This window comes from Leucoraja erinacea, chromosome 20, assembly GCF_028641065.1.
Source record: "Leucoraja erinacea ecotype New England chromosome 20, Leri_hhj_1, whole genome shotgun sequence".
NCBI classification, from domain to species: domain Eukaryota; kingdom Metazoa; phylum Chordata; class Chondrichthyes; order Rajiformes; family Rajidae; genus Leucoraja; species Leucoraja erinaceus.
Window position 1 is genome coordinate 31169133 of NC_073396.1, and position 15808 is coordinate 31184940.

Genomic DNA, 15808 nt, shown 5'->3' on the forward strand with positions numbered 1-15808 from the left:
ATGACTGTGTGGCTAGGTTCAGCTCCAACTCAATAATTAAGTTTGCTGATGACACTGTGGTGGTGGGCCTGATCTCAGACAACGATGAGAGGGCCTACCGGGAGGAGGTGGCTGATCTAGCACTCTGGTGCCAGGATAACAGCCTCCTCTTGAACATCAAAAAAACGAAGGAGCTGATCATGGACTTTAGGAGGGCACATCATCCGAGGACGTACACTCCATTGAGGATAAATGGGGATCCTGTGGATAGGGTGAACTGTTTTAAATATCTGGGAGTCCACATCTCCGAGGATATGACATGGACATCACATGCATCAGCACTCGTGAGTAAGGCAAGGCAGCGCCTTTACCACCTCAGGCAATTGAGGAAATTCAGAGTGTCTCTGAGGATCCTCCAGTGCTTCTACGCAGCGGCGGTGGAAAGCATCTTGTCCAGAAATATTACCATCTGGTTTGGGAATTGCTCTGCCAAGGACAAGAAGGCTCTGCAGAGAGTAGTGCGTTCGGCCGAACGCACTATGGGAACTTCACTCACCCCCCCTGCAGGAACTATACAACAGGAGGTGCAACTCCAGGGCAAATAAAATCATGGGAGACCCCTTCCACCCCTGCAACGGACTGTTCCAGCTGCTACAGTCAGGCAAACGCCTCCGTTGCCATGCGGTGAGAACGGAGAGGTTGAGAAGGAGTTTCTTCCCAGAGGCCATTCGCTCTGTTAACGCCTATCTCACCAGGGACTAACTCTACAGAACGTTTTTCCTTCTATTATTTATTATGTAAAAGAATATGTGTGTTATGATTGTGTTTATAATTTGTTGGTTGTTTTGTTGTTTGTCTTTTGCACAAAAGTCCGCGAGCATTGCCACTTTCATTTCACTGCACATCTCGTATGTGTATGTGACGAATAAACTTGACTTGACTTGTACGCTGGCGCTGTTTAGCTGCCGCTGCTCTCTCTTCACATTGTGTTTTTGATTTTTTGTCTTTGGAGCAAACTCTGTCTTTAATTTCTGTATTGGTGATGTCCTTATTATTTATTTTACTCCGACTGTATGTTTTTTACTCTTGTTAATTTCTGTAAGGTGTCCTTGAGACTTTGAAAGGTGCCCGCAAATAAAATGTATATTATTATTATATGATAAAATTCAACATGCAATTTGAGAGGGAGGAGATGAAATTGGATGGATCGGTATTACTGTTGAGCAAAGGTGACTACAGAGGCATGATGGAGGAGCTGCCTGAAGTTGATTGGAAATGGACCATCGCAGGAATAGCAAGGAACAGCAATGCTGGGAATAATTCTGAAGATGCAGGATCTTTTCATTCCAAAGAGGAAGAAAGATTCTAAGGGGAATATGAAGTGACCGTGGCTCACAAGGGATGTCGAAGACAGCATAAAACCCACAAAGGAGGCATGGAGCATTGCAACGATTAGTGGGAAGCCAGAGGATTGAGATGCTTTTAACAAAACAACGGAAAGTTACCAAAAAAAAGGCAATACAGAGAGAAAAGACACAATATGAAAGTAAGCTAGCCAATAATATAAAAGGATAGCTAAATTTTGTCAGATTTATAGAATGAGAAAGACACATGAGTGGACATTGGACTACAGGAAAATGATGCTGGAGTAGTGATAATGGCAAATAAAGAATTGGCAGATAAACCGAGTACGTTTCTTTGCATCAGTCTTCACAGTGGAATACACGTGCCTGAAATTCAAGAATCAGGCGGTGGAAGTTAGTGGTGTGGCTATTACTAAGGAGAAGGTGCTTGGGAAACTTAAAAGTCTGAAGATGGATACAGTAAGCCGGATGGACTGCACCCACGGGTTCTGAAACAGGAAGCTTTAATTTAGAGATTGTGTTCAAGAAGGAACTGCAGATGCTGGAAGATCGAAGGTACACAAAAAAGAAGCTTTAGAGATTGTAGAGGCATTAGAAGTGATCTTTCAAAAATCACTAGTCAGGAGTGGTTCCAGACAAATGGAAAATTGCAAATATTACACCGCTGTTCAAGAAAGGAGCAAAGCAGAAGAGTGGAATCTATAGGCTGGTTAGCCTGACTTCAGTGTCCATTGTAAAGGATGAGATTTCTGAGTACTTAGAAACACACAATAAAATAGGCCAAAGTCAGCAGGGTTTTGTGAAAGGAGATCTTGCCTGACGAACCTGTTGGAATTCTTTGAGGAAATAAATAGCAGGAAAGTCAGTGGATGTTGTTTACCTGGATTTTCAGAAAGCCTCTGATAAGGTGCCGCACATGAGACTGCTAAAGAAGATGTGAGCCTATGCTGTCAGAGGGAAGATACTAGCATGGATAGCAGGTTAGCTAGATGGCTGAAGGCAAAGAGTGGCAATAAAGGGGGGGTTTCTGGTTGGCTGCCAGTGACTAGCACTGTTCGGCAGGGCTCGGTGCCGGGGCCACTTCTCTTCATGAAGTATATCAATGATTTGGATGAGGGAATTGAAGACTTTGCGGCCAAGTTTGCAGATGACACTAAGATATGTGGAGGGGCAGGGAGTGTAGAGAAAACAGGGACTCTGCAGAAGGACTTGGACAGTTTGGGAGAGTGGTCAAAGAAGTGGCAGATGGAATATAGTGTAGCAAAGTGTGGCGCCATGCATTTTGGTAGTAGGAATAAAGGCGTAGACTTGTCTAAATGGGGAGAGAATTTAGAAATCGGAAGTGCAAAGGGACTTGGGAGTGCTGGTACAGGGTTCCCAAAAAGCTAATTTGCAAGTCAAATCGGTAGTATCTATTTTGAGAGGCATGATCAGTAAGTTTGCAGATGACACTGAAGTAGCGAAGATGGTTGTCAAAACTTACAGCAAGATTTGAGCAGCTGGGCAAATGGGCTGAGGAATGGCTAATGGAGTTTAATGCAGATAAGTGTGAGGTGCTGCATTTTGGGAAGTCAAACCAGGAACTTGTCACAGAATGGGAGTGCCCTGCTGAGTGTTGTAGAGCAGAGGGATCTGGGAACACAGGTACATACACAGTTCCTTGAAAGTCGTGTCCAGGTGGACAGGCTGATAGAGAAGGTTTTGGGTATATTGGTCTTCGTCAGCCATGGTATTAAAGTTATGTTACAGTTGTAGAAGACATTGGTGAGGCTGTATTTGGGCTACTACGTGCAGTTTTGGTCATCCTGCTATTGGAAGGATGTCATTAAGCTGGAAAGAGTGCAGAGAAGATTTGATGATGTTACCAGATCGAGGGCCTGAGTTGTGGGGAAAACTTGCGCAGGAGGCTGAGGGATGATCTGATATAGTATAAATTCATGAGAGTAGATAGGGTGAATGCACAGAGTCCTCTACCCAGGGTAGGGGAGTAAGGAACAGAGGACATAAGTTTAAGTGAGAGGGACAATATTTATTAGGAATATGAGGGACAACATTTTCCACTGAGGATGATCGGTATACGGACTGCATGTTACCAGCTAAATTTAATCTACAACGCCGGATCAAATCAATTAGCAATAATATTATGGAGGATGAATTCCTGGAGTAGGCATGGGTAGTTTTTAATTAAATCAATTTAGTGTGAAGTAGAGAATAAGTTAGCCGAGTGTGGTACAGTACAACTCTAAGGGCTCAGTTAATCTCCTGTGGGGAATTTAAGAATGACCATAAAATTATTGAATCACTTCACATATGAAATATTCTATCCAAAACTAGTGTCCCAAGTCTAATAAACTGTCAAAATATATTAAATAGATGCAGGAGTAGGCCGTTCGGCCCTTCGAGGAGCCTGCACCGCCATTCAATATGATCATGGCTGATCATCCAACCTGCCTTCTCTCCATACCCCCTGATCCCTTTAGCCAACAGGGCCACATCAAACTCCTTCTTAAATATAGCCAATGAACTGGCCTCAACTACCATCTGTGGCAGAGAATTCCAGAGATTCACCACTCTCTGTGTGAAAAATGTTTTTCTCAGACATACATTAAATACAAGCTTCTGTGAAAGGCAAGACTGGGTAGGCAATGGCTAATACTTAAGGAATAAAGTGCATGAATTCCTGTCTTGCATAAAAATCCAACCATAGCTATCAAGTTATGAATTTGCAAATATTTTTCCTAGAGAAAGTTGCAAGCCTGAGGATTGGGAGCAAATTTTAATTCGGCCAAAAAGATTTTAATGATCAATTAAGAATACAAAAAGTATGTGTGGGAATTAGCTTGCAAGGAATTTATCATAATAGCATTTTCAAATATGTAAAAAGAAAATTAGCAAAGACAATAATTCTGGTCTCGATTGCCAGGGATTTCAAGCGCAGGAGCTATGATGTCTTACTACAATTACACAGGATCGTGGTGAGACCATGCCTGGAATATTGGATGTGGATTTGGGCTTGTTAAAGAAAGGAAACCCATGTAAACAACATGTTAGTAGGATTGGATACAGGAAGGATGGGTGTGCGGGCTAGTCCTGTAACCAGATGTCAGTTACAGAATGCAGAGTAGGACATTTATGTCTGCCTTAGGTTTACTACCCTCTGAATGAAGAAATCTCCCCCCATGAACTTCTCTACTACAGAAGGTTATTATATTTAAGATGATCCATTTCAAAATATCAGCAGCTTTGGAGAGAGTATGAATGGAGAATCAGCCAATATTGCATCAAATAACAGAGCATACTGAAGGGGCCAAAAGCCCAATACTTGCTATGTTTCTGTTCCTATTACTCTTTAAAAAAAATGTGAGTAAACTGCATCTATTTTATACAGGTATTACACTGTCTTCTAAAGCAGGCATATTGCAACCTGGACTCAAACACTGTTTCAGGAATCAAGGGGTGCTGGTGCAACAGCTTTAGAGAAAATGAACCTAAAGATGGGCCTTCAGAAATAAAGCTGCCATTTGCCACAATTACTATGGAAGTGGGAAAAATATTGACCCATAAGTGTTTGTGCCCTAAATCCCAATCTCACCACCCTGCACCAAAAGTGTGATTCTCTTCGATAGACAAAAATGCTGGAGAAACTCAGCGGGTGAGGCAGCATCTATGGAGCAAAGGAAATAAGCAACGTTTCGGGCCGAAACTCCGCTTCACACGTTTCTCTCCTCCCACTCAAAGACCTCTGGTGTCCATTCATCCCCAATTGTTGACTTCTGAAACACCTAATACTCCATTTGCCAGTCTGCCCTCTGACTGGGGCACAACCTGAATAAGTGGGTTTGAATTAAATGCACAAAGTACATACATCCCAAATGGAAAACCAAAAGAGTCAATATTGCAGTTAGTGTATTTAAAATGTGTTTATCAGCAAGAATAATAAAAAAAAACAGCTCTACAGGTTAAACAAAAAACTCAACATGAAAGTTTAACAGCTTCTTTGCATATTAAATAACCACAAAACTCAAATCATACAGAATAAATAGTCGAAAATAATTTACACATTTGGTACAAAGATCAGGGAAGGGGATTTTGAACTGTTTTAAAAGTTTTCACATCTCAAAAGGGGACGAAAACCTTTACATCTGTTATGGCTTTTTATCAAAACAATGCTATGAACATTTCTTTTCTGCTTCTGTACAACATTTACATCTTAAAAGCCATTCAGAACCTGCTCCAAAGCTAAAGCAGAGCCATCTATTGTAGTGCATCAATTAGAAATTCATAGAGCCTCCCCATCAGCAACTTTTCAACACCCCTGTGTTTTTCTCAGCTTCCATAGAATTGTTTCAACAATGGGCTCAAATAACCATCTTATTACCATTGTAGACGATTGCAGTTCGTTAGAGAGACAGGGCCCAATAATGTAAGGATGATATATTTACACAACACAATTGTAAATGGACATTAGGTTAGCATTAATGCTGTGGTGATGTTGATTTAATTCAGTCATATTCAATAATTCCTTCTAACAAATTACTTAAATCAGGTACCAGCATTATGCTTAAATATTCCCAACAAGGATTTAAAATTATCATAAACCCTTGTTCTTTTTATTTTGTTTTAAATGGAAAGTCAAAGCTGTGATGGGAAGTGTCCCTCTAACATGTAACACCGACTAACTCTATCCAAGTGAACAGAAATGTTAAAAGGTGTCAAGATTCAAAGCTTCAGTCACAAATGTTTGGAAATGGGCCCCATGTTCTCCAGAGCACAGGATGAGGATTCTGAAGATAGAAATACGCGTGGTCCTAGCTGTATAAAAACAACTGAATAGCCTACTCCTGTTCTTATGAATACAAAATAATACTGCATGGTGTACAATGTAAAGAATTCAACCAGTATAGGTTGTATTTTTGTACTGTTATGTGACAGTGAATTTCAGATAATGCTCACACATCACTGATCACTGCCTGGAACAGTGTCCAACCTTAATGGACTGTCAGAAGAGAAAGAATGTTGACATGTTGTGAAGATTTGCCAATCTGTTTTCAGCTGTTATGAAAAAAAATGTATAGTTCATTGTAGGTTCTCACATTCATCAAACACAGGTTGAAAACCAATGTGAAAACCAAACCTCAGCCAAAAGCAATTGTACAAACTATGGAATCATGGGTGAGTTAGAACAACTGCCAATGTTACATTTTTACAAATAACACATCAGTTTTTAATTCAATTTATAAATATATATTCACCTTCCAGTGCAAGATTAAAACTAGTTAAAAAGCAGTTAATAAATTAAGGACTACTGAATGCAAAATGAAAAGTTTGCCTCGTACAAAAATTAAAAATATTTTGTTCCAAATTAATTTCAATAGAAATGCACTTTCAAAAACTCACACAATCACACACTGCTGTAAGATGTTGAAAGATATGTAAAGCAAGAATCAAATGGCTCACAAAAAGCTCACCTGGCATTATGGGGTCTTCATTCCCAGAGATGGGGAGATGCACATGTTTTAATTTGTAAGCTTCCTCAGTGAATTGTGTCAATCTACCCAGCTCACAAATGTATACACTTAGCACAATCAAGTGCAAGAATTATTCTACATTTGATTTGTCGGTATTTAGTTCTATAGTCATCAACAGGAACATGAACATAAATGTTAGCACTTTTACCAATAACATCTGGATGATGTCTTGCCGTAGAATTATTGCCACAATAACAATGGCACACCAGATGACTTCATCCATAGATAACTAGAAATGTAATATTCTCGAGACAGGGCCATGCTTACAGTGCATTCATTATCAGATTAAAGCTGATAACATTTAGTCCACTGCATGGCCTAACTGAATGCGAACCCACATTAGATGCTTGAGAGTTAAAGTCAGTACTGGTCTGTTCAAGTTCATATGCAAATTGATGCAGATTACATAAAGGCACTGTGTGGTTGTGCAATGGGAAGTACTAACGGCAATAAAGATGTATTCACATTTAGGGTTACATGACAAATGGAAGGCAGGTTAAGATGAACATTAAAGTCCACTTCCTCTGCTTAAAGCAGACGACATAGTCAGAGATGGTTTCTTACATGCAGGGACAATAAATTAGACATCATTCAGTGATCTTAAGCTTTTTCAATGGATGGATGAATATTGGGAAAATGGGAAACATTCCTGCAACTGTTGAATACATCCCTTTTCACCAGCTACATTTAACAGCTGTTGCTGAAACAAGAAACACTTGGATTCATAATCTTGTTGAAACCCAAGTCCAGACATTAGAGGGAATTAGTAAAAAGGAAAATATGCAAATTATACTTTTATGCACTGCTGCAGAAAGAATAAAAGGGTACACATGAATTAAACACCAATATAGCAATATATTACAACAAATGAAGAGATTTCTGGGATTGCTTTAGGAAAAGTACCGAAGCTTTGAATTCTGACAAACATTTCATTCTGCATTCAGAACGTTTCTGATACGAGGCTCGATTCTGGAGGAACTAATGGAGGCATCTGTATTTCAGTCTTACTTGGAAATTTATTCTACTTTTGCTCCATTTAAAAAAATCATTGGTAGCTTGTTCCTATTTATCTGATGCAGAGCACAGACATGAGAATTGTACAAACCATGTAAACATTATAACACACCCAGCTACTAGTTTCTTTTCCCTACCACTGCAAACAGTCTGGGACCAGCAATATAGTAACAATCATACACAATATAAACTGAACCAATGCAAAAGGCTAAAAGCAAAAAGATGGACTCCAATAAAAATCCAATAATAAAGGTGGAGGTGAAGGGGGAATAGCGCAGGCTGCCACCACTAATAAATCCTATGTGAATGAAACGGTTCCTTGAAATTATGCTGGAATACTCAGGAAAGAAATAACAACTTTTTTTGCAGTCCTTTTTTCTCCCAATATTGTCTGAGATTTCGATAAGAAATAATCGTGCCTCGGGTAAACCTCAGGTAAATGTGTGATTTGTGTAATTAGTTTTTGTGTTTGCCTGAGCCTGTGTGCCTGTGATATAGCTGCAAGCATGATTTTCATTGTACCCATGCTTCATCTTAGTTGTGCACACGACAATAAACTAGACTCGACTAAAGTGGAATATTCCTCCAGCCACACAGAATTAACGGCATCTCTTTACCTCAGGACAAACCTAGTGCACCAAGTTAAAAAGTGTAAGATGACATTATTACTCAACAAATATATAAATTGGAACTTCCTTAATTCGAAAGACACCTCTAATGCTACATTTAAACAAAAACTGTCTTTCAGGTACATTAAATAAATCCCTTTCATAATGCAGCAAATATTTATCAAAACTTTAAGAGATAAAATGCTGCAAGATGCCATTTTGTTGAAGGACAGAACACTTTTGGTCTACATGAAAGCAGAATATACAAAAGATGTCAAATGAATTGCAGAATAGCATTAGATGCTTTGGAGTTCTTGAAGGATAAAATAGTACGTAACAGACGAGTATTAGGTTGTAAACTACTTAGGCCACAGCTTTATGTCATCCTCAAATTAATTTGATCTTTTAAAGTCATAGCACAGTAGACATTTGCTAAAATTATTAATCTAACACAAATAACTGAATACGCAGAGACCACTATTACTGCACTGCAATCTGCACAGGTAGTCCCAATGCAACAACTCAGTGCTATATAATTTAGCAATTTCTCCTCCTGTTCTTCAGAAGCCCAGAGATACAATTATTTGACTTAGTCATATTTGGACAACTATTCCACATTACAGGATTGGGAGACAATTCTTCCAAAACATTTGCTTAGATGTAGCATGCATTAATCAAAATACAGTTTTTCTAGATGTGCTAGATAAAATTATCAGTGTACTATCTAACCCAGTGATACAGAATGACAGTACGGGATGCACATAATCTGCAGCTTGCATTTTTAGTGTGAATCTGCAAAACGCTTCACAGAATCTTGCCCGCTACTGAATCGGAATCACACCACGCTGCTGACTGTAGTTAGACCGCACAATGTTCCTGTTCCCCACACATGTGCCCGATAGGAGAATTTAAGCCCTTGGGTGCTAATTTTTTTTTTTTTTTTTTGCAGAAAGATGGGAGTCTCTCAGTGAAGAAAAAGAAAAACAGCAGCTTGTGAAATTCAGTGGTAGCTCTGTGGATTCCTTGGGTGCAGAAAACCCAAGCATGGCAAGATTAAAGATAAACTGCGCAACACTTAAATGCACTCGAGGCACAGCACATGTCATTGTTCCATATCAGCAGAAAAAGTGGTATCATAACTTCAATCTGAAGCATAGTTACTGAACGCTGTGTAAAATACAACAAAAGTGTCTTCATTACAGAAAACCTTTACATTTGAAATGTACAGAATGCATACCAGCCATTGTGCACTTAAAACAGTGCACAAATTGAGAAGATGCATCTCGAATCTGGATGCTGAATGAAACAACTGCATTATCTTCTACTCAGCAGCAAGCTTTGGGTTCAGTCCTAATGGTCATTAATGATAGATAACCGGCTCATACTTGTCAAGCTGATACCCAGTAATAGTTCACAAGATGGAAAACTGGGGAGAAGTGAAGATCCTATAATAATGATTGTAAAACAATGGACTAGAAAGGCAACCGACCAGAGTAAAAAAAATGCTGGAATGCAGCATGTATTGAAGTGGTATAGCAAAATCACAACCATCGCTGGCTCGCTCCCAGACAAAGAAACCAATAAAACCGTATAAAATTAATTTCTTACTGCTCAGTTCTCAGTTCATACATGCACACAGCCCTGCACTTGATGAACTCGTTCCAAATCAGCACCATCTACCTCGCTTGGGACTCTCAGGGAAACCGACGTGTCCATCTGATAGATGTTTAAGAGCATAATGCTACAATATAGAAACCATGCTTCAGACAACCCAAGTTACTGTCAGTTTACCGATCTCCTCGCATCATGGTGCAGCCCACAAACACAGCATAACCACCCCATAACAATGTAGCCTATGGACATTCTTTCACGTTGTGTACAGCCACTGAAAAAACTGATGTTTGGTTTTAATGGAAAGCAAAAATGGGTGTGTTATATGGTATAAAAGGTTTGTACAAGACACTCAGAACATTCTATGTTACTCTAGGAAGAAATTGGTACAAATGACAAAAGCATCACTAGTTTTGCACCAAAACCCTACGATTTTGAGATCAGTTCTGAGTCGACGCCCAATTCAAACATCTGATTGATCTTCACATCCGTTTCAGACATTGGGGAAAAAAATTCATTCTAGTGTTCGGTCCCATCGGAGGATCCTTTTGGCTTCTTGTAGCTTCATGCTGTGTCAATTACTGCCAACTGAAGATGATCATGAATGTAATACTGAATTAGGGCAGTACAGTCAAGTGTATTGCACATTTTTCAAACCTCTCAGTGTCATTTACAAATGGTCTCTCCAGTAGTCAATGCCCAAACCAAGCAGCTTAATTGGCAAGGTGCTGAAGAACGGGGGCATCCTAAATGAACCCCATGTTCACATTATGACCTTATTGTGAAAGGTCACCAATCGGAGGGCCACTGTCCAAAAGCATCTCCTTCCTTGAAGTCTCAGCTACCGAGAGCTCTTGAGCAAGGTCATTAAAGCGAGCAATATAATCCACACTGCTTTCATTCATCATACACGCCAGCTGAGAATCAACCTGTAAAGCAAAACAAAATGATGAAATGTGCAGTAAAATCCTGTAATGACAACTTATAATTCCCACTTCCTTAAGATTTTGCCCAAGTTATTCTCTCTTCGTGAGCATCCTCTCCCGGCAACCACCGGAAAATTCCCGACACACTGACAACGATAAATTTATCTCATGAAAAGATTTCTCAAACACATTGAGACAAAAAAAAACTGGAGTAACCGAGCTGGGCAGGCAGCATCTCTGGAGAGAAGGAATGGGTGACGTTTCGGGTCGAAACCCTTCTACAGACACATTTGTCTTTTCTTGACAGCAGAGATAGGAGGTAAAGTGAAGAGCTTCCTTTAGATAAATACTGTGGTGCCAGTTGCCCAGCTAAGAAAGAAAAATACCTTAAAGCGTTTCAGAACATCGATAGCACTGGTTCATTTCTATTGCTTAAAAAAAAAAAAAAGCATACTTCAAATCTTCCTCCCTGAATTAACAATGGACTCTGGTGGCCAATTCAGAATTAAAATCATGCCCATACCATATCATCATAACGTGTTTTAGTTAAGATGAAAGTATTGAAGAGGAAATGAGAAGACCCATTCTACCCCCTCTACACTAAAATAAAATGGTATAGTTAGAATGACTGTTCATGCTAGCAGTTAAAAGTTTATTGAAAAAGTAAATATATTAATATGTCTTGTGATGAGAATTTGTAAAGTGATGTAAACAATAATTTATAAAGGAGTAACGTGGAAACAAAGCATTCATTGTCCATTCCAAAAAGCAGCAAGCATCTTACCTCAGACACATCCACTAGTGAGCGGGAAACAAAAGAGTCCCTGGAGTTGCCATCTAACAAGCTTGTTCCAAGCAACGAGTTGCTATTGCTGTTTCCATTGCCGGTTGTCAGCATCTTCCGCCCCTTTTCAGGAGATATTAGGCTTGCTGCAATCAATTGAAAACATAATGATTGAACACACTATTATTTTATTTATTGGACATGCCTGCTAGCTTTTTGTATTTCATGCACAACAAGGGAGGTGTATTGGTGATATATTGGTGTATGTCTGTCCGCTGACAGCAAAAGCTTTTCACTGTATCTCAGTACACGTGACAATAAACTGGTTTTCCAATTTTCTGCTATCCTCTCCGTTTAGAAAGTTATGAAAAGTTTCAAGCAATGGGTCCACTATCTGCAACAGATTCCTTTAAAATGCAGGTGTATAATCTATCGGGTCCTGTTAATATGTCTGCCTTTGGCCCTGTGAATGCATCCAGTACTTTATCCCTTGTAATTGATACTATTGCACGTTCTGCCATGTTGTTTGAAATCATCTCATCAAATATCTTACAGATATTAGTAATGTCTTCTGTGGTGAGGAAAAGTGCAAAACATTCATTCAATGTATTCACCATTGCTTTGTTCACTGTTTATTCATCAGCCTCATTCGACAGATGCCCCACATTTACCTTAGCTACCCTCTTCCTATTAATATACCCATACAAACTTTTACTGATTGTTTTTATACTACATGCAAGTTCTCTCACAATTCATTTTCTCTCTTATGTGATTTCAGTCGTAGGCAGCTGGATCTGAAACAAATGGCTACATCTAGCTCTGATCACTTATTATCTTAGTTTTCAATTTAATGTTCTTTACTATGGATGCGAACAGTGCTCTATTGTACTTGAATTTGACATGATTATATCTTTGTATGGTAGTATCTGATCAGTTTAGATAGCATGCAAAACAAAGCTTTTAACTGTACCTCAGTACACATGACAACAATAACCGAATTGCAAGGAAAGGAATGGGAATCGAAAAAATAAGTCATTCATTTATGATGAATCCACAGATCAAAAAAATGCCTGAGGTCTTGCAAACATATGTTTACGGGCTGCAAATTACACGAGACAAATTTTAGGAGGAGAATTAGCGGCACTCACACAATAGACTACCCAAAGAAGAGTCACCAGAGTCGGTTGGATACCACTGCGGATCATGGGTAGGAGAGGGGATCCAGTTGCGTTGAGGACTGGCTGGTGGAGATGGAAGATTCTTAGAGTTGTCATTACCATTCAGCTTTGTTAGCGAGAGAGATGAACCGTCACCTTATTAAAACAAAGAAAGTGATTTTGATTTAGAAACCGTTGCGGTAAGTGAATTCATTACAGAGACGACCCTTCAAATGCATCTCATTACTAATTCCAAGTACTTCATTGCTGGTTGAGAGGGGATATAAGATGGTCTCTAATAAAAACTATTTCTGTGCCTGACTTGTAGAATAGGATATAGTCAAACCTGTTGCACCAATGAATTTGGACAAGGTTATTTGATAAGAGAATATTAAACAAAATAGAACTTAATATACTGATGTGGTCTGAGGATTGCAAATGGACAGGAAACAATAGGAATAACTAGGTGATTGTAGGGTTTGGAGGCTGTGAACAGTGTGGTGCACCAGGTCCCCAATTATTGATGCACTATATCAATAACGTGGTTGAGGAAACATAGAAAAATAGGTGCAGGAGTGGGCTATTCGGCCCTTCGAGCCAGCACCACCATTCAATATGACCATAGCTGATCATCTAAAATCAGAACCCCGTTCCTGCTTTTTCCTCCATAATCCCTTGATTCCTTTAACCCTAAGAGCTAAATCGAACTCCATCTTGAAAACATCCAGTGAATTGGCTTCAACTACCTTCTGCGGCAGAGAATTCCACAGATTCACAACTCTCTGGGTGAAAGCGTTTTTCCTCATCTCGGTCCTAAATGGCCTACCCCTTATTCTTAAACTGTGACCCCTGGTTCTGGACTCCCCCAACATCAGGAACATTTTTCCTGCATCTAGCCTGTCCAATCCTTTAAGAATTTTACATGTTTCTATAAGATCTCCTAAATTCCAATGAATACAAGCCCAGTCTTCCCGTCTTTCATCATATGTCAGTCCTGCCATCCCGGGAATTAGCCTGGTGAACCTACGCTGCACTCCCACAATAGCAAGAATGTCCTTCCTCAAATTTGGGGACCAAAATTGCACACAATTCTCCAGGTGTGGTCTCACCAGGGCCCTGTACAACTGCAGTAGGACCTCCTTGCTCCTAAACTCAAATCCTCTTGCAATGAAAGCCAACATTCCATTAGCTTTCTTCACTGCCTGCTGTACCTGCATCCTTACTTTCAAGCACACCCAGGTCTTGTTGCACCTCCCCTTTTCCAAATCTGGCACCATTCAGATAATAATCTGCCTTTCTGTTCTTACCACCAAAGTAGATAAACTCTAATTTATCCCATTATACTGCATCTGCCCACTCTCCCAACCTATCCAAGTCACCCTGCAGCCTCATAGCATCTTCCTCGCAGCTCACACTGCCACCCAGCTTTGTGTCATCTGCAAACTTGGGAGATGTCACATTTAATTCCCTCATCTAAATTGTTAATATTGTAACTAACTGGGATCCCAGCACCAAGACTTGCGGCACCCCACCAGTCACTGTCTGCCATTCGGAATAGGATCCGTTAATTCCTACTCTTTGCTTCCTGTCTGCCAACCAGTTCTCTATCCATGTCAATACCGTACCCCCATAACCATGTCCTCTACTATTACACACTAGTCTCTTGTGTGGGACCTTGTCAAAGGCTTTTTGAAAGTCCAGATGCACCACATCCACTGGCTCTCCCTTATCCATTCTACTCGTTACATCCTCAAAAAAATCCAGAAGATTAGTCAAGCATAATTCATCGGGTCCTCAAATGTTGTCTGGGATGAAGTGTTTCAGTTCTGAGGAGAGACTGGAGAGTCAGTTACGCCTCATGGAAAGAGGCCCTTCCACCCAACTCATCCATATTGCTTAAGACGTCTATCTGAGCTTGTCCCATTTGACTGCATTTGGTCCATAACCCTCCATTCCTTTCCCATCTGTGTACCTGAACAAATGCCTTTTCAACATTGTATTTGTACCCACCTCTAGTTTCCTCGGGCAGCTACATAACCATCACACTGTGCGGAAAGTTACCCCTCTGGTCTCTTTAAAATGTTTCCCCTCTCATATTAACTTGTGCCCTCTAGCTTGAGACTGACAATCAGCCTAAATTACAATCCTCATGATTTTTTTTAATACATTTATAAGGTTACCCCCAAGGTAAAATATCAAAAAATGGGGCAGAATTTGTTAAGTGTATGTGAAGGTTCCTTGAAATGTAGATAGTCCAATTGGAGGAGGGGACAATATGGGACCTTGTATTTCAGAGGAAGAGCATTTTGTGAATAGTGATCATAACTCCTTAAGTTTTAAGTGTTGAATAAAGATAAATCTGGAATATGAAAAAAAAAGTATTAAGTTGGGAGTGGGTAGGTTATAACATTATAAGGCAGGAAATAAGGAGATCAAATTAGAAAAGCTGTTATTGGGCAGGTTCATATCTGAGATATGAGAGTCATTTAGTGTCCAGCTGACCAGAGTTCCGGGCTGGCATGTTCCAGTAAGGAGGTGGGAGGATGAGGACGGCAAAATAAGGAGGGGGAAAACACCAATGGCAAGTTAAGGGAACCTTGGATGACCGGAGGGGTTCTAAATTAGGGCAAAAAGAAATAGGAAGCATATGCAAGGTGGGGGAAATCAGACATAGTGTGAGGATTAAATAAAACACAGAAAATAACTCAAGCAGGCAATTAGGAGGACCAGAAGAGAGAGAGAATGAAGATGAGGAGGAATTCCATTAGTCAGAGGGCAGTGATCCAGGAAATTATAGGCGAGTGCGTCTCACATAAGCAGCAGGGAAGCTATTGGGA

The 15808-nt window shown here is 40.0% G+C and overlaps 1 protein-coding gene across 4 annotated transcripts in view; it reads right to left on the reverse strand.

The window, feature by feature from the left end:
- Nucleotides 1–10766: 10766 nt before the first annotated feature.
- cramp1 (cramped chromatin regulator homolog 1) overlaps nucleotides 10767–15808 on the reverse strand; it is a 62133-nt gene continuing 57091 nt past the window's right edge. For all 4 annotated transcript variants that reach the window (XM_055651789.1, XM_055651788.1, XM_055651790.1 and 1 more), the window contains exons 18-20: nucleotides 12963–13127; nucleotides 11815–11960; nucleotides 10767–11033 (exon numbers count right to left, since the gene is read on the reverse strand). In XM_055651789.1, coding sequence (XP_055507764.1) covers nucleotides 10881–11033; nucleotides 11815–11960; nucleotides 12963–13127 — 464 coding nt within the window. In that variant the 3' untranslated portion in view covers nucleotides 10767–10880. The remainder of the gene's footprint in view (nucleotides 11034–11814; nucleotides 11961–12962; nucleotides 13128–15808) is intronic.